Source organism: Camelina sativa, chromosome 17 (assembly GCF_030686135.1).
Source record: "Camelina sativa cultivar CO46 ecotype springtype chromosome 17, ASM3068613v1".
NCBI lineage: Eukaryota > Viridiplantae > Streptophyta > Magnoliopsida > Brassicales > Brassicaceae > Camelina > Camelina sativa.
In genome coordinates, this window is record NC_141896.1 from 38,220,647 (window position 1) to 38,240,124 (window position 19,478).

The 19,478-nt window shown below is 33.0% G+C and overlaps 5 protein-coding genes across 29 annotated transcripts; all 5 read left to right on the forward strand.

The window, feature by feature from the left end:
• The first annotated feature begins 2,136 nt into the window (after positions 1 to 2,136).
• On the forward strand, positions 2,137 to 4,831 carry LOC104759992 (deoxypodophyllotoxin synthase-like). Of its 2 annotated transcripts, XM_087496032.1 has the most exons (4): positions 2,137 to 2,734; positions 3,014 to 3,335; positions 4,421 to 4,655; positions 4,798 to 4,831. In XM_087496032.1, exons 1-4 carry the CDS (start codon positions 2,355 to 2,357, stop codon positions 4,803 to 4,805), a joined length of 945 nt encoding a protein of 314 aa, XP_087352158.1. In that variant the 5' UTR covers positions 2,137 to 2,354; the 3' UTR covers positions 4,806 to 4,831. The 2 variants fall into 2 exon arrangements, with proteins under 2 accessions (XP_087352158.1, XP_019094888.1); XM_019239343.2 differs by having other exon boundaries at positions 4,421 to 4,831.
• A 285-nt stretch (positions 4,832 to 5,116) lies between these two features.
• LOC104758606 (putative 2-oxoglutarate-dependent dioxygenase AOP1.2) lies at positions 5,117 to 6,512 on the forward strand. 2 transcript variants are annotated; one of them, XM_019239302.2, is made up of 3 exons: positions 5,117 to 5,653; positions 5,727 to 6,060; positions 6,140 to 6,512. In XM_019239302.2, exons 2-3 carry the CDS (start codon positions 5,863 to 5,865, stop codon positions 6,386 to 6,388), a joined length of 447 nt encoding a protein of 148 aa, XP_019094847.2. In that variant the 5' UTR covers positions 5,117 to 5,653; positions 5,727 to 5,862; the 3' UTR covers positions 6,389 to 6,512. The 2 variants fall into 2 exon arrangements, with proteins under 2 accessions (XP_019094847.2, XP_087352159.1); XM_087496033.1 differs by lacking the exon at positions 6,140 to 6,512 and having other exon boundaries at positions 5,180 to 5,653; positions 5,727 to 5,877.
• A 3,151-nt stretch (positions 6,513 to 9,663) lies between these two features.
• On the forward strand, positions 9,664 to 11,432 carry LOC104758616 (putative 2-oxoglutarate-dependent dioxygenase AOP1). Of its 2 annotated transcripts, none has more exons than XM_010481505.3 (3): positions 9,664 to 10,521; positions 10,621 to 10,957; positions 11,036 to 11,432. In XM_010481505.3, the coding sequence occupies exons 1-3, from the start codon at positions 10,142 to 10,144 to the stop codon at positions 11,291 to 11,293; spliced, it is 975 nt and encodes a 324-aa protein (XP_010479807.2). In that variant the 5' UTR covers positions 9,664 to 10,141; the 3' UTR covers positions 11,294 to 11,432. The 2 variants fall into 2 exon arrangements, with proteins under 2 accessions (XP_010479807.2, XP_010479808.2); XM_010481506.3 differs by having other exon boundaries at positions 10,080 to 10,521; positions 10,621 to 10,961.
• A 1,308-nt stretch (positions 11,433 to 12,740) lies between these two features.
• Positions 12,741 to 15,188, forward strand: LOC104758612 (uncharacterized). Of its 22 annotated transcripts, none has more exons than XR_015587188.1 (8): positions 12,763 to 12,972; positions 13,058 to 13,878; positions 13,959 to 14,087; positions 14,221 to 14,295; positions 14,384 to 14,429; positions 14,521 to 14,618; positions 14,705 to 14,796; positions 14,931 to 15,188. XR_015587188.1 is itself a non-coding variant. In XM_087496040.1 (6 exons), the coding sequence occupies exons 2-5, from the start codon at positions 13,854 to 13,856 to the stop codon at positions 14,586 to 14,588; spliced, it is 423 nt and encodes a 140-aa protein (XP_087352166.1). In that variant the 5' UTR covers positions 12,759 to 12,972; positions 13,058 to 13,853; the 3' UTR covers positions 14,589 to 14,637; positions 14,931 to 15,188. The 22 variants fall into 22 exon arrangements, 10 of the variants coding, with proteins under 10 accessions (XP_087352162.1, XP_087352166.1, XP_087352163.1 ...); XR_015587189.1 differs by having other exon boundaries at positions 14,234 to 14,295; XR_015587194.1 differs by having other exon boundaries at positions 12,782 to 12,972; positions 13,093 to 13,878; positions 14,201 to 14,295.
• Positions 15,189 to 18,442: 3,254 nt separating this feature from the next.
• LOC104759993 (deoxypodophyllotoxin synthase-like) lies at positions 18,443 to 18,760 on the forward strand. The gene has a single exon (XM_087496990.1). It carries the CDS (start codon positions 18,443 to 18,445, stop codon positions 18,758 to 18,760), a length of 318 nt encoding a protein of 105 aa, XP_087353116.1.
• The last annotated feature ends 718 nt before the right edge of the window (positions 18,761 to 19,478 follow it).

Below are 19,478 nucleotides of genomic sequence, written 5' to 3' on the forward strand. Positions count from 1 at the left end.
CGACGACACTTCAGCATCTTTTCAAGAATGCTTCTCTATTAATATATAGGGGATTAGACTAATATAAGTATGGTTCGATCATTTAATACGATTTTGGTTCTAAAACATATTTATGCATTAATTAAATGAATTCTTGCTTAACAAAGAAAGCAAATTACCATTCTATTCATATAAATATCGTTATATAGAGCTTTTTTTTCTTGTTGCTCATTTCATATTTGACCGCCCATATAAATTTACAATAATATAAAACTCATTACTGATGTAAAAGAAATATAAATATATAAAATCATTATACTCCCTCTGGGTTTTTTTAGTTGTCATTTTAGAGTTAATTTTTTGTTTTATATTACTTGTCGTTTTGTATATACGATGCAATTTGATGAATTAAATTTCCAATTTTATCCGTAATTGTTAGTTTTTTTTAATATTTATATCAAATGAAATAGTATATTAATGAAGGGTTAAATAGAAAATTTTGATAGTTTTATTAATATGTGTAAAATTGCATAGAACGACAAATAATATAAATCAGAGGGAGTATACGCAACAAATTCTCTATAAATAACAAATGCTTCTCACAAATACAAGAAAGGTCAAATTAGAAATAAAGTATCCAAATATGAAATCAATCTTGAAGACTACTAATTTCAACGCCTCCACGAGGGAAGATATTGAAATTACAGATTTTACCCCGATTCTCCAAATAGGTAAATCTTCAGCGGGAAAACTCTCGCAACACCAAAATTCATTGACTTGTTCATCGAAGACCTTTTGGTGTGCTACAGGATCTCCTTTGCTTTCGCATGTCTGACGCATGTAGGGACCAAACAACGTAGTAATCTCATCAAGGCTAATTTGGCACTGGTTTGTGTTCGCAAGCTGAAAAATCTCCATACTTGGAAGATGAGTACTATTCAGCAGGAAATTTCGCATTGTCATATCTTATACTAGGTAATGTCCCACGCGTTGCATGAGTTTAAAATTATTATAGCAAAATATGTAATTATAAACGTTTAAAAGATTTTAGTATATAATTACAAATCTATTATTAAAAGATTTTAGTAACTTATTGAATAAATTGATTATTTAACTGTTTATATTACATAAATATTCTTTTAAATAATTATCTTTTCAAACTTGTACAAAAATTTTAAAAAAAATTCGAAATGTTTCCCTATTATTTTCTTAGTTCACTCAATAGCTTTCGAAAACCATTCGAATCACCATTTGGTCAAGCTTGGCAGCAAACTCCGCATACTAATTCAAACATTCACTAACACAAACCAAGCAAAGTTGAAAGTTTAAATATTAGGAAAAAGAAAAAAAAAGGAATAGTTTCTAGTTAAACAAACATACCTAAAACGTTCATTTCCTTGCAGCCACATCAAACTTGTGAAGTTTCTAGTTGCTTCTAACGAAGTGGAATTATCAATGCCAAGACTTTCATGGAGATGAAGAGTTGGAATCTGACCAACATAGCCACTTAAAGGCTTATCGTATTTGTTTCATTTTGGTCTTGTTTTGAAGATCCATGATGAAGCATCCATATTCTTCAAGGGCTTGTGTGAAGTTCTTTCTTGTTGATTCCCAATATTTCGTGCATGGTTTCAAAATTTCTCTTGAGAAATCTAAGGTGGGAATTTTACAAGACATTTTGTTTGTTAATATATATTTTTTTTCAAGATTTTGGTGGGCTTTTTGGTGGATCATTTCTAATGTTTAAATAAATCTCAGACTATTGTGGATGAAATATTCTCTGAGAAAAAAAAATTGGATTTAGTTGTTCATTAGAAGACAAATGTTGAAGGCATCTTGCATCTTAGGTTTCAATTATTCGTTTTAGAATGAAAACAAAATCTTTATTTAGTAATATCACTACTAGTAGTCACCGGTTCTATGGACCACACTATGTATGATATTACAAGTCATTTAGTCACCCAATCCATGGACCACATTATAGACTATGGTATCGAGTCGGGATTACAGTTTCGATTTGAGGTTTTCCAATACATGGTTTTTAAAAAGAAATAGCTATCAGACTATAATATAAGTATGGATCGGCGATTTAATATACTATATGGTGTTGGTTCTAAAACATATTTAGGTTTTAATAAAATGAATTCTTGCTTAACAAAGAAAGAAATTTATCATTCTATTCATATAAATATCCTTATATAGAGCATATTTTTTGTTGCTCATTTCATATTTGAATGCCCATATAAATTTACAATAATATAAAACTCAATAGTGATATGTAAAAAAAGAAAAATATACATTCAACAAATTCTCTATAAATAACAAGTGCTTCTGACAAACAGAAAAAGGTCAAATTAGAAATAAAGTATCCAAATATGAAATCAATCCTGAAGACTACCAAGGTTCCGATTCTTGATTTCACGAGCCAGCAAGACTTGAAACCAAACACGTCTGTGTGGCGTTCAATTTCCAGAGATGCTTGTGAAGCCTTAGAGGAATACGGCTGTTTTGTGGCGGTTTACGATGGAGTAACGCAGCAACTAGACGATTCAGTCTTTGCCGCTGCTAAGGACCTGTTCGATCTCCCGGCGGAGACGAAGATGAAGAACGTAAACGAGAAGCCGTACCACGGCTACGTTGGTCAAATGCCTATAATCCCTCTTCACGAGGGTCTTGGAATTGATTATGTTACCAACAAAGAAGATGCTAAGAAATTCACTAATCTCATGTGGCCTCAAGGAAACGATCGGTTTTGGTATGTCTCATCAACTCGATTATATATAGTTTTTTATAATGAAGCCAAGAACTTTTACTACTTCACCAAAAAGAAACAAATAAAGTTTGACCACTTGTTGTTACGAATTTCACGTTTACATTAAGATATGAACCTAAAGTAATATATAAGAGACATGTACAAATTAAATGAACTGATGGCTAATTAGTTTTAAGTTAGAAAACCATATTTCTCACACTTTAGGTCATTTTGAAACCCTAACTATATGTAGTTTTATTTGTTTAATTTTTACCTTTGCAGCAAAACCATACACGCTTTCTCAAACGCAGTTGCGGAATTGGACCGACTAGTGGTGAGGATGATATTCGAGATCTACGGTGTTAAGAAATACTACGAATCTCACTTCGAATCAAAGACTTACCTACTCAAATTTCTCATGTATTTGGCTCCACCAGAGTCTGTCTCAATGCCAGCTTTTCCTCAGCACACAGACAAGACTTTCTTAACGATACTTCACCAAAACGATGTAAATGGTTTAGAGGTAAAGTCAAAAGACGGTGAATGGATTTCCCTTCAACTCCCACTCAAGTCATACGTCGTCATGGCCGGTGACATCTCTATGGTAACTCTCTAATGAAATATCTTTAATTTAGGTTTCAATTGTTTTTTTTCATTACATTTAGGATTAGTACAATTTATATTTGTTAAATGTAAGTAACTCAATTGAGTAGACTAAAATAATAAATATAGATATTACGATCCTTTTCTCTCTATATACAGTAAAACCTCTATAAATTAATAATTTTTGGACCATGACATTTTATTAATTTATAATGATATTAATTTATCTATAAATTAATATTTATTATTTTATAGTGTAAATTAATAATTATTAATTTATAGATATATATTTTAATTTAAATTCTTAAAAATTATTAGTTGAGACAATTTTAGAAAAAGAAGATTAAACTTTCGTATGTTATAAATTTTACGATTTTAGAATTGAATTTGTAATATTCAGAAAATATTATTGACCATAAATTACAAATACTATAAAAAGTATCACTTACATGACATACATAAATTCAATTTTATCGATAATAATATCAGTTGTCGTATTTTAATAGCCTATGGAACTATCAAAATAAAAATGATGCATATCTAGATATGTGAAAACTTTTTTAAAAATTAGCTATTTTTATCACATGTTATATAATATTTTATATTATTATAGTTTGAAAATACAACATAACAATTATTTATATATGAGTTCTTGGAAAAAATCAAAATTATAAAGCATACATTATTATATCAGCATATATAAATGTATATGTGTAAAATTACATGATTATTAATTTATGATATTATTGGGACCATATTTTACAAGAGAATTTCAAAAAAATTATTATTTTATTATTTTATCGAATTTTACTATCTTTTACACTGGCCCGACTTGAGACCAGCAAAATTTATTAATTTATAGTGTTTATTAATTTATAGAGTATTAATTTATAAAGGTTTTACTGTATATATATTAAAAAATATATACAAATTAAACGTATAAACTTTAAAAACTGCATGTGGTAAACAATCGACGCCTAAATAAGTTAAAAAAACACTCATTTGATAATTGGTTGGTTTTGGCTGTTTGGTTTGGTATGCGTTTATTTTGTATGTAACATATTTTCCATGGATATATATGGTTAGGGTTGGAGCAATGACAGGATACGTTCTTGTGAACATAGAGTGACAATGGAAGGTGACAAGGTGAGGTACACTATAGGTCTTTTCTCGTTCCTTACGGGCTCGGTTTCTATCCCTGAGGAGCTTGTGGATGACGAACATCCTCTTATGTATAAGCCATTCACTAACATCGCTCTCATAAACTTCTTTGCAACCAAAGAAGGCCGTGAAGCAAATTCCACTCTCAAAGCATATTGTGGTACAGAAGACTGATAATCAAAGTGATAATGTTTTTAGAATTAATTAACGTGATGTTATCATATTGATCAGTGATCAAATTAAGTGATAATGTTTTAGAATTGACGTGATGTGATCTGATTGGATCTCTACTTTATTTTCAGTGAGATAGGATAAAAAGTTCAAATCATTTTCCAACGATTTGATCCAGTGAAACCGATTAGAAGTCGCATACTACACGTCTAAAACAAGCCCTAAAACAATAGGAGTGTGAAGTTTACGGGTTTTCTACAAAGATAAAAGAGTGCTGTCACTTATCAGATAGTACCATAGAATCTATAATGTGATTATGAATTAAGACAACATTAATGAATATTAATAAAATAAAACTATTTGATCCAATCAAACCTTTCTAAGACTTTTCTAAGATTGAATATTACAACAAAAGAGTACGATATTAAGAATTTTTTACATCACAAAGATATAAAAGAGTGTTGTCCATGAAAACATATGATATGATCTCGGAATTATGATATTAATGTTTTTGAAAAAGATCAAACTCTAGTGGTCTTCAAAAGCTTATATAAGAACACATAGAGAGGCATCTAAAAACTAGACAAGTTTGTTAAAAGAGAAAATGGTGAGTTTGGAAACCACTCTTGCTCTTCAGCTCCCGGTCATCGATTTCACTAGTCGAGACCTAAAACCCGGGACTGTCGAATGGGACTCGGTGAGAGGCAATGTCCGGAAAGCTCTAGAAGAGTACGGATGCTTCGAGGCCTTGTTTGATAAAGTCCCTGTCGAACTTCGAAAGGCGGTTTTCGATGCTACTGACGAGGTTTTCCAACTACCTTTAGAAACCAAACAGAGAGTTGTGTCAAGCAGAAAATACAGAGGATATGTTGGTCAGATTCCTACGTTACCTTTGTTCGAAGTCATGGGCGTTGATTTTGCAGAAGATGCAGATAAAGTCAATGCCTTCACTCATAAGCTTTGGCCCCAAGGCAACATCAGTTTCAGGTTTTTCATTTTTGTTTTATAAAATTTCGGATTTTAAATACATCAAACCCTAAAAAATGCTCTGTTTCTGCAGTGAGGCGGTTATGTCATTCGCTGAAAAAGTATCAGAACTGGACTTCATGACACGAAGAATGATAATGTAGAGTTTCGGGCTCGATGAAAACTACATAGACGAACATCTGAAGTCGACGAAATGTCTCGTGCGGCTGATGAAGTACCAAGGAGTTGAAGAAACAGAGGAGGAGTTAGGTATGGAGGCTCATACAGACAGGAACATGCTCACCATACTGTGCCAGAACGATGTAAAAGACGGAATCGAGGTGAAAACTAAAGATGATAAGCATTGGATCAAAGCCAATCCTTCTCAAGATTCTTCATTCATCGTTCTTGGCGGAGCCATGCTACACGTAAGTTTTAAAACCAGACTTTTACTAAACATGCATACGTTAATTTTTATGATGTTTACAGTGTAAAACATGTTTTCAGGTACTCTTGAATGGTCGGGTGCTTACAGGTGTTCACCGAGTAATGAGGATGGGAACGAACACGAGATTCTCGGCTGGAGTGTTCTCTGTTCCGAAAACAGAGGATTTGATATCTGCACCGGAAGAAATGGTTGACGCTGAGCATCCTCGCTTGTATAAGCCAGTTGATTTTGAAGCATACTTCCAATATACTACTGAGGGGCCTGGAAGGAGAGATCTATGTGCTCTTAGGACTTACTGTGGCCTTTGAGGATAAAAAAATAACGTCTTTCCTCAAATAAAAGAATAAGAATAAACTTGTTTGATTTGCTGTTTCCTAGTTTCCATGTAAATACATCTCCATCATAATGCATGCAAATAATGGACGTTCCAAATTATGTTTTTATGTATTAGTTGTACAAGTCTTCCCGAAAATAAATATACAACTAGACTTTGAGTTTACTCAAAGACTACAACAAGTCTTCAAAAGCTTGGATATGAGCACAAAGAGAACAGGTTTTGAGAGATAACAATAATGAGTTTGGAAACCACTCTTTCTCTTCGCTCCCGGTCATTGTCTTCACAAGTCAAGACCTAAAACTGAGAACTTTCTAGTGGTTATTGGTGGTATTCACCGAGTGATGAGGAGTGGAATGAATACGAGATTCTCAGCCAGATTGTTCTCTGTTCCAAAAACAGAGGATTTGATATATGCACAGAACAAATGGCCGAGCATCCTCACTTCACTTGTGTAAGCCTGTTGATTTTGAAGCATAACCATTCTTGCTGCTTTCGCAAAGATGATATCTATGAACCTTTATATGATAGAGTAAAACATTCATTCACTTATAGCATATAAGTTAATTATAACCATCAACAATACAAACAGAGAGACTAGAAATCAAATCAAATCTTCTAACTATCATGGCAAAATGTTTGAAAGTAATCTATGCGTATTGTACTACTACACACTTGTTCTTATTAAACCTGATGTGTCTGTATTTTATAGGGTTTTAATTGTAGTTTTTAGGATTGTTTTGAGTCTTTTCCTAGGTCCAAGTGTGCTTTTAGAGTCCTTTTTGTCCTGTGTGACTCTTTACAGGTTCTAGGTGACTTTGGAAGGAATCTGAGCGTTTTGGGGGTGAAAATATGCATCTGGAGCTAAATTGGTTGAAGGCTGATCAAGCTAGTAAGCAGATGGAGTGAGAGCAGAAAAACGTTCCGGATCGACTGATCCTTTCGAGATCGACCATTCCCGTCCCTGACACAACTTTTCCTTATTTGTTTTAAACCGACTTTAGGGTTTTATTTTGATATTTAAGTTAGAGGCACGACCTCCAGAGACATAAACTTTATTTTTCTGAGACTATTTTGTATTGAGAGCAAAGGGAGAAGATCTCTAATCCTTCTTGACACTTTGGAGAAGATTTCTAAACCCTATTTTCTATTCTTTTGCAATTCAATTATGTTTTCTTCATTATTGATTTGCTGTTTCTGCTTTTCCATGTCTGAGTAGTTTCACTGTTGGGTTTAGGGTTTCAGAAGGGTTTCTATGATTAATTGATGCTAGATTTGTTAGATTAGGGATCGATCTTATTGTTCTTCATCTATAGTTGTTCTTAATGCTTAAGCTAGATTGATCACCTAAATTAAGATCTTAGGTTTAATTCATCGGGGCACCAAAAGTGTTGTTGAGTTGCTTAAAAAGAACATAGGTGAGCAAGGTGATCCTTAGCCAACGAAAGTTGAAGTTAAGGCACCTTGTGAACAGATCAAACTTGAACTTGTTATTGCTTGCTTGTTTTGCTAGATCCAAACGACGGTTTAGGGTTTAGTGAATTCATTGCATAGATAGCTAATGCTGCGACAGTAGGTTAGTTTTACATTCGAGATTTGAGTTCAAGAACGGTGTTTAATGCTATCCCAATTTATCATCTAATTTCGTGGTCATGTTCCCTAACTGATTCCCTGCGCCCAATATTTCCTTTTTTTATTTAGAAACAACTTATTTACTTTCCGTTTTTGATTAGTTACTTTATTCACAAAACTTCCTCTTTTGTCTTAGCTATATTTAATCTACATAATTTCATAGTGTAATTGTTTGGTCCCTGTGGATTCGATCCTGAAGTGTTACAATGATACCACTAGATCGTGGTGGAGTACCCATTAGGTTTTAATTGACCTGTTGATCAAAACCTCGTTTTCATAAAAGTAAGACGTACACAAAGGATTGGTCTTTTAATGCCACCAAAGAAACCCATGTGCCCAAGTCGACACAATCAAGGCTAAATGATCTAATTATATTGTGGCATACTTGTAATGTAATCTGTGAGTATTATGATAAGAGTTGATGAGAGGAGAACACCTTAGTGTTTAGGAAATACTATATATTGACTCTCATGATTATTATCTTAGGTTACATAGAATTATATAGTACAAGAGTTTCCTAAACTATAATGATTGCAATATCTAAAATAATAAATATAGAATATATTGTTATTAATCTTGTGATCTTCTAGATCTCTCTATACGCCTCCTCAAGCTCAAGGTGTCATGGAGTGAAGGCTTGAGATTGATACAACTGAAGAAACATTACGCTTGAACCACGTTTATAGATATGAAACGACACTTCATAACTCCAATAGCTTAGAGGAAGTCGTGAACGACTTAGAAACTTATGATCAACGTTGGATCAGGAACGACATAAGTCGTTGAGAAGCATATAGCTTAAAGAAGTAATGGTGACTTGACCATATCGACTAAGATGGCATGCAGAAAGATGCAAAAGGCACACATATGGAGGTGAGTCGAGAGGGGGCAGAGCTGGTTCGTGTGGGAGAAGCGGCAACAGAGCTTTTCTTCGTTGGAAGGCGGCTTTGGCTGTGACTTGGCCGAATCTTGGAGAGATCATGTCACCATCAGCGTCTCCAGTGATGAAGATGGAAGATCTCGTGTTGGTGATATCATGAGGTAAGATAAGCGTGTCCCGTAGAAGACGAAGTCGATGATGTTTTTTTTTTTTGAAAATAAAAGATGAAGCACTTGGCTTAGAGTCAGATCTATGATGATAGATCTGAACAAAGAAAAGCTTGATAGTTTAGATCCAGAGGTTCATGATGAACTTGAATTGCGGAAGCACTTGGCTTAACCAAAAAAAAAAAAAAGAATTGAGTTTGATTGTTAGATCAAAACTCGGGAGCAAACCTGCTCTGATACCATGATAAGAGTTGATGAGAGGAGAACACCTTAGTGTTTAGGAAATACTATATATTGACTCTCATGATTATTATCTTTAGGTTACATAGAATTATATAGTACAAGAGTTTCCTAAACTATAATGATTGCAATATCTAAAATAATAAATATAAAATATATTGTTATTAATCTTGTGATCTTCTAGATCTCTCTATATATTATACTTAGCACTTGTTCTTATAAAAACCTCATTTTCAAAATAGTTTAAAATAAACTTCCTCTTAAATACACAATGATTTCATTTCTACCATGTTTGATAATGCCACAAATGTCTCTATTATTGGTACTGTTGGATGGGAGCATATTTTCTTCTCTCAGGACTAACTGTGAGCTTTGAGGATATCAAAACAAATGTCTTTCTTAGATATCAAAACAAATGTTTGATTTTGCTTCTGAGTTGTTTCCCAACTAAAATTAAACCTCGTCACTTATGTGCATGTAGTGTTATCTATCCACATGTTATGATAAACTAACAAAATCCCTTATTCAGGAAATTTTGGAAAAGACAAAAGAAAACTCTAAATCTTTTTTTTTGTTCAATGATTTGATCTTATCGTATTGCTCTCAATTTTTATATTACAAAGATAAAGACAATTTAATTTAGTCTTTCTACGTTTCTACATTATAGACAAAAGCAATGTGTTGTCATAACATAAGAAACGTGTAGTTGTTGTTATTTATACATTTCCCCACCCACCCTCCAGAATATAAGCTAAGTGTATTGGTCATAAGAAGAACCAGAACAGGTTTGTGAGCACAACAAATTATAATGAGTTTTGAAACAAAACCTGCTCTTAAGCTCCCGGTCATTGATTTCACAAGCCGAGATCTAAAGTCGGGAACTGTCGAGTGGGACTTGGTAAGCGGTGATGTGCGGACAGCTTTGGAAGAATACGGATGCTTCGAAGCCTTGTTCGATAAAGTCACTGCCGAGCTTCGGAAGGCGGTGTTTGAGGCCTCGGAGGATCTTTTCCGGCTACCTCTAGAGACAAAACAGAGAACTGTGTCAGAGGTAAAGTACAAAGGATATGTCGGTCAGAATCCTACAAATCCTCTGTATGAAGGAGTGGGTATTGACGTTGCAGAAAATGAAGAGAACGTCAAAGCCTTTACTCAGAAGCTTTGGCCTCAAGGCAACAAGAATTTCAGGTTTTATGATCTTTAAAATATTTGCTTCTTTTATTAGGATGTTTATAAAAACAGATCAAAACTCTAAAGAGTTGGTGAGAATTAGCTCTGTTTCTTCAGCGACACGGTTCTCTCATTTACCAAGAATGTATCAGAACTTGACTTCAAGATCCGGAGAATGGTTATGGATAGTTTCGGGATCAACGAAAACTACATAGACGAACATCTCAAATCGACAAAATGCCTAATGCGGATGATGAAATACAGAGGAGTTGATGAAACAGAGGAGGAGCTAGGCATGGAGGCTCATACAGATAGAAATGTGCTCACCATAGTTTGCCAGAACGATGTAGCAGACGGAGGATTAGAGGTGAGAACCAAAGACGGTAGCCACTGGATCAAAGCCAACCCTTCTCAAGATTCTTCATTCCTTGTCATTGGTGGGAGTATTCTGCATGTAAGTAAGTCCCAAACTTTTCTCTCTACTATAGTCCCAACCTTTTCTCTCTACGATGATGCTTAAAGATGTTTTCAGGTATTGTTGAACGGTCGGGTGCAATCTGCGGTTCACCGTGTGGTGAGGATGGGGACGGAAACAAGGTACTCAGCTGGACTTTTCTCTATGCCAAACACCGAGGATTTGATATGTGCACCGGATGAGATGGTTGATGCCGAGTACCCTCGCCTCTTTAACCCTTTTGATTTTGAAGCATACTATAAGTTCACCTGCGAGGGATCCGGAAGGAGAGATCTATCTGGTCTCAAGACTTACTGTAGCCTCCTCTTAAAATAAGAAACTTCTTACTGTTTTTTATTACTCTTGAATTTGTTGTATCCCAGTAGAATAAAAAGATGGAAACTTCAATGTATCTTAGCTTAGCTTGAGAACATTCTCTACATCAAATCTAAGACCTGCAATATTTAGTGTAAAACGAAGATTTAAGCAAAGAAAAAACATAATCATGCCATACGAGAACTAGATCACGAAGTGTAGCCATATATATATCACAAGATTCTTTCATCGTCAAGATTCTCCATGTAACCTTTTGTACCCAATATCTTGATGTCAGAGTGGTATTAATCTCAAAAACAAATCATACAAAATTACAAATGAAGAAGAGAGAAAAAAAAAACAGAAAATAGTAATGATTCTGGATTTTGTAATGATTATCAATAGTAATAGATTTTTATTATTTTGGAAATTTTGGAAAATTTGATATTGGATTTAGATGAATGTAAATATGTGAAAAAGTAAAATAATAATAAGTATGCTTATTCAATATAGTCTCAGAACAACCTAATTACTGTATACTAGATTTGGACCCGTGTTAGAGCACGGGTTAAAATTTCTTTTATCTTTATTATAATTTCAAAATAAAATATAATTATTAATAATAACTAGATTATGACGGGTTGAATTTTTTTTAAAGTAACATCTTCCTTTTTCTCTTTTTGAAATTTTTTGTTTTAAAAGTATTTAAAATTACTAAAATAATCTCATTGAAATTTAATAAAATTAAAAAGAATTTATACTTTAATGGAATAATCTATTATTTTCTGAATAATATTTAATGTAACTAACAGTTTAAGATCTTAAACTCAAAAACACAAAAAAAAAAAAAAAAAAAAAAAAAAAAACGTATTGATAAAAGGAAAAAAAAAATTATTAGAACAATTAATCAAGAAACACATGTATATAACAAACTTACGTTAAGTCATGACACACACATGCAACAAAGAGTCTTGAAGAAGACAAGAAAAAATCTACTTATTAGTTTATTTATTTTGAGTTTAATTTATTTAGCCTCTAAATTTTGAAGTTATTAGTTTCGATTAACTATTTATATATATAAAGCTTTTAAAGTAAATTAGAAGAAAATAAGTATAAAATTGGTATTCAAAATAAGTTTGTAATGGTAATAAAAAAAATAATATATTGTGAGGTAGAGTATGATGACTGATGAGTGTAAGTTAGATGCACAATTTTTTTTTAAGAATGTTATTAATAATTTGTAGAGATTACTATATTTGACATTTTTAATTTCATATTATTATTTGATATGTTTATAACATTTATTTGTAATGGCAAGTTAATGTAATTTTTTTCATAGGAAAAAGGTTAATTTTAATTATTTAATTCATAATATTAGTTAGGAGATTAACTTTTTTTTTTTTTTAAGTAAGACCAAAAAAATAAAATAATCAGTGGATTTTTGGAAATTTTGATATTGGATGAATGTGAGAAAAGAAAAAAGGAAAATCAAAAGATAATTTCTATATTGCGTCCAAAATCCCAATTTATATAAGTCGATTTGAAGAATCACGAGAGAGAGAGAGAGAGAGAGAGAGAGATTGCAAAACCAGAATTGCAGTAATCATAGGATCGATTTCGAGAAGTTGTTGTTTGCAAAAAATCAGAAAGTAAATCATCTGGCTAATGGCGAGGGAACAATACAGACAATGACGAACAAGGTAACATCTGGTTTTGTCTGTAAAGTTGTTCAAATTTTGTTTCTTCTCTTTCTTGTTCTGATTGTCCTAATGTCAAATCCACTAGAGATCCCTAACAACTTGAAGAGGAAATTGAAGCAGGGACCAGATGCTGATGATATTCCTGAGAGACTAATGTGTAAAGACCATCCATTTCCGTCTTCAATTGGACCATATGAAAAAGAAAGCAGTTGGATATATGCTCAACTTACACCTCTACTTAAAGAATCTGACCATGAACGGATCCGTCTGAAAGTATGTTCGTCGAATCTTATATGCAGAATGCACTAGTGTCAGTAAGCCCAACACCGCTTGGTCATATGGCTATTGATTCTTTCCATCAGCTTTCTGTGGTCAGCCGTTGAGCATGTTTCAGGGTACACAATGGCTCCTCATTCACAAGGCAGAAGAGGATAACCTTCTTCAGGTATCTATTCAAGCTGCCAGAAAACTGCATGAATACGCTACTTAGCGAATGCAGTAAGCACTTTCTAAGCGCTGGTGAGTGTGCTCAACTGATACTGGAGGAAGCACTTGGTGATTTTTATTTTACCCTCAATGGAGAAAGAAGCAAGACTTTTGCTAACTAGGAGGGCAAAGGTTCGGTTGCTCTCAGCTTTTGTGGAGCAAAGTGTCTGCAGGGCCTTACCCAAAGCACAAACCTAGGAGGGTTCTGGCATGTTGCTGGGGACCTGGAGATCCATCAACCACATTTGTGATGCTGGACTCATTTGGAGAGTTGCTTGATGTGCTTCATGCAGGATCCATTTCGCTGCCACCAAAAAATGCTGACACCCAGCAATGTATTAAGAAGGATCAGGGTCGTCTCCTAAAGTTTATGAAAGCACACAAACCCACTTGCAATGGTCGCAACTCTCTGCGGCCCAGGTAAGGAGATTTTGGCTTGGAACCTTCATTCTTTGCAGAACTTTCTTGACCGAGACGACAAGTGTAGGATGGTTGAACAGGTAATGGTTTACATAACCAACCAGGATTGGCGGACACAGTATAGAGAGCCAAGTGTATATGAAGAGTTATCTATGATTTCGGGTGAAACAATCACTGAGGGGAGAATTGTGCAGGCCACTGTTCATAGAGTAAGGAGTGAAAAATCATTTGTCTACTGATGTATATTCATAATAGAACAACATTTACATAGCAATTTATAATCCCTTTAGCTTAGGTTCTTTCTTAATTTGTACTTCTTCAGATTTAAATTGCAATGATTAGTATGCTGGTGCAGTTTCACCTCCGGGAGGAGACTTTTCAGATCCTGTGAGTTCTGCAACCCTTAGTATTGCGCAGGTAATAATGTCATTCATGGTGTTTGGTTTTAGAAACTGCCGCAGACTCTGTATTAGCATTTTTTATATATTTCTTTTCTTCACTGCAGGACCTCAAGTCGCAGCTGCAAGAGTTAATTCATTCCGAAACAGCAGGTCAGCATAGACTCCTTTTATATTACATGAAAAGATGAACTTGTCTATTATAGTTCTGATGGTTGAGTTTGTTCTTAAATGTTACTTGCAGTGAATCTCTTTTTATTTTCTAGTTCCCTCTTTCCTCGTAGAGATTTTCCCAGTTTCAGGACCATCTGAAGAAAGTCAGAACATGGGAAGGTCCAACTGGTAAACATCACTTGATATGGTAGAAACACTGATGATTTTGACCTTTTGGTCTGTTTATTTGATTTTACCCTTCCCCTTTGAAATAGAGGTTATTGGTGGGATGAGAGGTATGACTGGATTGCTTTGGGAAACCTCATTGCTTGACGTGGATATGTACTGATAACTCTCTGTTTACTTGGTTAGATCCTAGATGATCTTAAATATATCAATAGCTCATCCTTCCCGTTCTAAGGCTGTACGTTTTGAAGTATGTTTTTGGTGTAGATATTTATATGTAGTCGCTGGCTTTATAACAAAGATCTTTGTGTCTAGGTTCTGGGAAGCCAACATATGACGATTGCCTCAACCTGATTGCTCGTGTTCCTGTTGTACAAGAATGGTGATTCCAAGACAACAAAAAACCTATGTAAAGCTTGGAAATGTTATCAGTACATACAGCCTTATTCCTGTTCGTTTCTTTTGCTGATTCACTAGAGTATGTTTTCCCATTAAAGCTTGGAAATGTTATCAGTACAAAAAACCTATGTAAATCTTGGAAATGGTGATTCACTAGAGTACTTTTTCCCATTACTACACCCTTATTCCTGTTCGGCTTGTGTTTGTTTCTTATGAAAGTTCTTAACTCATACCGAAAATCTCGACTGTATTCACAACAATGCTGTGATGGAGCTTCTCAGAGGTGTTAGAAGTCAGTTTACAGAGCTCTGAGAAGTAATTGGATCAAAGTTGTTAAAAAGAAATGTTTAGGTTTACATATTGGCTTTGGTCTTGTAATTAGGGGTGAGAAAGAAAAAACAAGAACATGATAAAACCGAACCAAACCAAAACTAATTGCAATCTATTTATCTGAAAGTCCTAAAGATATGGATAAAACCTAAAGTAATTGGATAAAACTTAAACCAAAACAGGAATAACAGAGTATGTAACAGAATATATTTGATGTTGCAGCTGCCATTAATGGCGAAAATGAAGGAAACAGAAGAAGAAGAAGAAAAGAAAGGGGTCACAACCGTGGAAGCTCTGATACCAAAAATTGCCTCTTCCCGTGCTTTCTCATGGTCTTCACTCATCATCATCATCATCATCATCATCATCACCATTATGAGAATCATCACCATCATCCTTCCTTTTATTCAGTAGTAGACCACCAATACCATTAAACCCCTTACAAAATTGCATACCCTCAGCTGCACTGTTACTGACGATATCTAGTCTGAAAAGATCTCGAGTATAGGTAGTAGCCAGCCAGTAGACTAGAGAAATAGATTTTTCAACAAGCGTCCATTCTTCATCTCTTGAGATTAATATAACAAAATATGTAATTATATAATTTCAAGAGATTTTAGTATATAATTACCAATATACTTTAAAAATATTTTAGTAATTTATTGAATGAATTGATTATTTAATAGTTTATATTACATAAATAGTCTTTTAAATAAGTATCTTCAAAATTTGTACAAAAGTTTTTAAAATATTTCCCTTAATTATTGTTTTATACTTTTCTTAGTTCACTCAATAGTCTTTCCACTGTCCAACAAACGCAAGAAAATTAATTTATTATTTATTATATTATTAAGATTCAATTATGAACATAAATATTATCCGAGATAATTAATTCAAAACTAAAGATGCTATTCCGAAATGATTGATGAAAGTCATATATTAAAATCATATGGGAAAATGATTCAATTGTACCAATATTGGCAATATAAGTGAGATCAAAACCTAACTTATATATATTTACAATTCCATCAATTTTTTTTAAATAAATTAATATAAGCATATATTTATATATGTTAATTACTATATACTGATAAATGATACATGATTGGAATAATTATTAATAATATTAATAAGTGAATAGAATTTGAAAACTAGTTAAATAATAATTTCATGTGAATTTTTTATTTTACAATGAATACAAATGTAAAAGCTAAACATAAAATACACTACACATATTAATATGACAAGTAAAATTGAAAATAAAACTATAAATCATGATGTTCATAATATATATGCAGTACTAATATCCCAAAGAAAAAATTAAGAACGAACACAATTTAGATGATAGAAAAAATAAATATTTCATCATATTTTTAAAATATCATATATATATATATCATATCATATCATATACACATGTTGAACTTCTTATAAACATATAGCATATGCGACATATATATTAAAATACGTTAAGACGATGTTAGTTGAATACTAAAAAATATAGAATTTTACAAAATAATATGATATTTAAGATATGAAAGTTAGTAAGATGTGTGTCTTGCTATTTATCGGAAAAATTGTAGTTAAGAACATATTATAAATTCATTAATTAATTGGGTAATAGTTACTGCACCAATCTTTAGGTCGATTCATGTATTTCTAATTTCAAGAAAAATACTTAAGTTCACCCCTTTACCTTTGTATTCACCCTCTCCCCTCTCAACCAATCAAAATGTTCCATCTAATATTTTATTTAAAAAAATAAATCAAAACTAAATTAAAAACAAAAACAAATTAAGGAAACAAATTCTGTATACTTTTATTTAAGGAAAGTTAAATATTAGCTTGGTTTAGATTTTACAATTAAATGAGGTTATATATCGGTTTGGGTTTATAAATGAGAATTATGATTTAGATTTTACAATTAAAACAAAATTATATGTCGGTTTGGGTTTACAAATGAGGTGGTTAGGGTTTAAATTTTACAATTAGAACAAAATATATGTCGGTTTGGATTTACAAATGAGATAGTTAGGGTTTAGATTTTACAATTAGAACAAAATTATATGTCGGTTTCGGTTTACAAATGAAATGGTTAGGGTTTAGATTTTACAATTCGAACAAAATTATATGTAGGTTTGGGTTTACAAATGAGATGGTTAGGGTTTAAATTTTACAATTAGAATAAATTATATATCGGTTTGGGTTTATAAAAGAGCGGTTTGAATTTTTCATTTTATAATAATGTATACAGATTTTATTTTCTTATCTTATAAGGGGTGTGTTCACCCCTAGGGGTGAACCCAAGTATTGTCCTAATTTCAAAGTACATGAGTATTGTGGATGATCAAATGGCTTAGACATAAGAGTTTAGGTGTTCATTAGAAAACAAATCTTGAAGGAATCTTGCTTCTTAGGTTTCAATTATTCATTTTAGAATGAAAACAAAATGTTTCTTAACTAATATTACTTACTAGTAGTCACCAGTTCTATGGACCAAACTATGTAGTAGTGATATTACAAGTCACCGAATCCATGGACCACATTATAAACTATGTTATCGAGTCGGGATTACAATTTAGATTTGAGGTTCCAATACATGGTTCTTAAAAAGAAATAGCTATCAGACTAATAATATAAATATGGATCGACGATTAAATACGGTTTTGGTTCTAAAATATAGTTAGGTATTAATAAAATGAATTCTTGCTTAACAAAGAAAACTACCATTCTGTTTATATAAATATTTTTATTATAGGAGAAGTGTCTTTACTCAAGTGTTTACAACATCACTTCTGCGATCGTTCCTACCAAAGTTCGACTCCACTAAATCGCATTACTCCTCGTAGTAGGAATTGGCTACGAATCGGGCCTTATCGATTTAATGATGACAAAAAAAAATATATATCATTATATAGAGCTTATTTTTTTTTTGTTGTTGCTCATTTCATATTTGAACGCCCGTATAAATTTACAATAGTATAAAACTCATTACTGATCTCAAACAAAAAATTATATAAACTCATTAATATAAGTAACAAATTCTCTATAAATAACAAGTGCTTCCGACAAATACAAGAAAGGTCAAATTAGAAATAATGTATCCAAATATGGAATCAATCCTGAACACTACTAAGGTTCCGATTCTTGATTTCGCGAGAGAGCAAGACTTAAAACCAAGAACGTCTGCATGGCGTTCTATTTCCAGAGATGCTTGTGAGGCCTTAGAGGAATACGGCTGTTTCGTGGCGGTTTACGATGGAGTAACGCAGCAACTAGACGATTCAGTCTTTGCCGCTGCTAAGAATGGCTACGTTGGTCAAATGCCTATAATCCCTCTTCACGAGGGTCTTGGAATTGATTATGTTACCAACAAAGAAGATGCTAAGAAATTCAGTAATCTCATGTGGCCTTAAGGAAATGATCAGTTTTGGTATGTCTCAACTCGATTATATCTAGTTTTAATGTCAAATGAAGCCAATAACTTTTACTACTTCGTAAAAACCAAAAAAAAAAAAAACACTATGACCAGTTAATGTTATAAATTTCATGTTTGCAATACGATTTGATACTTTTCATTTGCAATACGATAGAAACCTAGCTAAAGTAATATATATGGGACATGAACTGGCTACCAATTAGTTTTGAGTTGGTCACTTTTATTTAAATTTGATACTTTTCATTTGGACAGGGAAAACTAGCTTAAAGTTTTCGATATATTGGTCTACTTTGAAACCCTGACTCTATAGTTTTTATTTGTTTAATTTTACGCTTTGCAGCAAAACCATACACAGTTTTTCAAACGCAGTTGCGGAATTGGACCGGCTAGTGGTGAGGATTATATTCGAGAACTACGGTGTTGAGAAACACTACGAATAGCACGTCAAAATCAAAGACATACCTACTCAAATTTCTCATGTATTTGGCTCCACCAGAATCTATCTCAATGCCAGCTTTTCCTCAGCACACAGACAAGACTTTCTTAACGATACTTCACCAAAACGATGTAAATGGTTTAGAGGTAAAGTCAAAAGACGGTGAATGGATTTCCCTTCAACTCCCACTCCAGTCATACGTCGTTGTTGGTGCGGGTATTAGCACTCCCATCATACCGATCTAAACCAATTAGTTAAC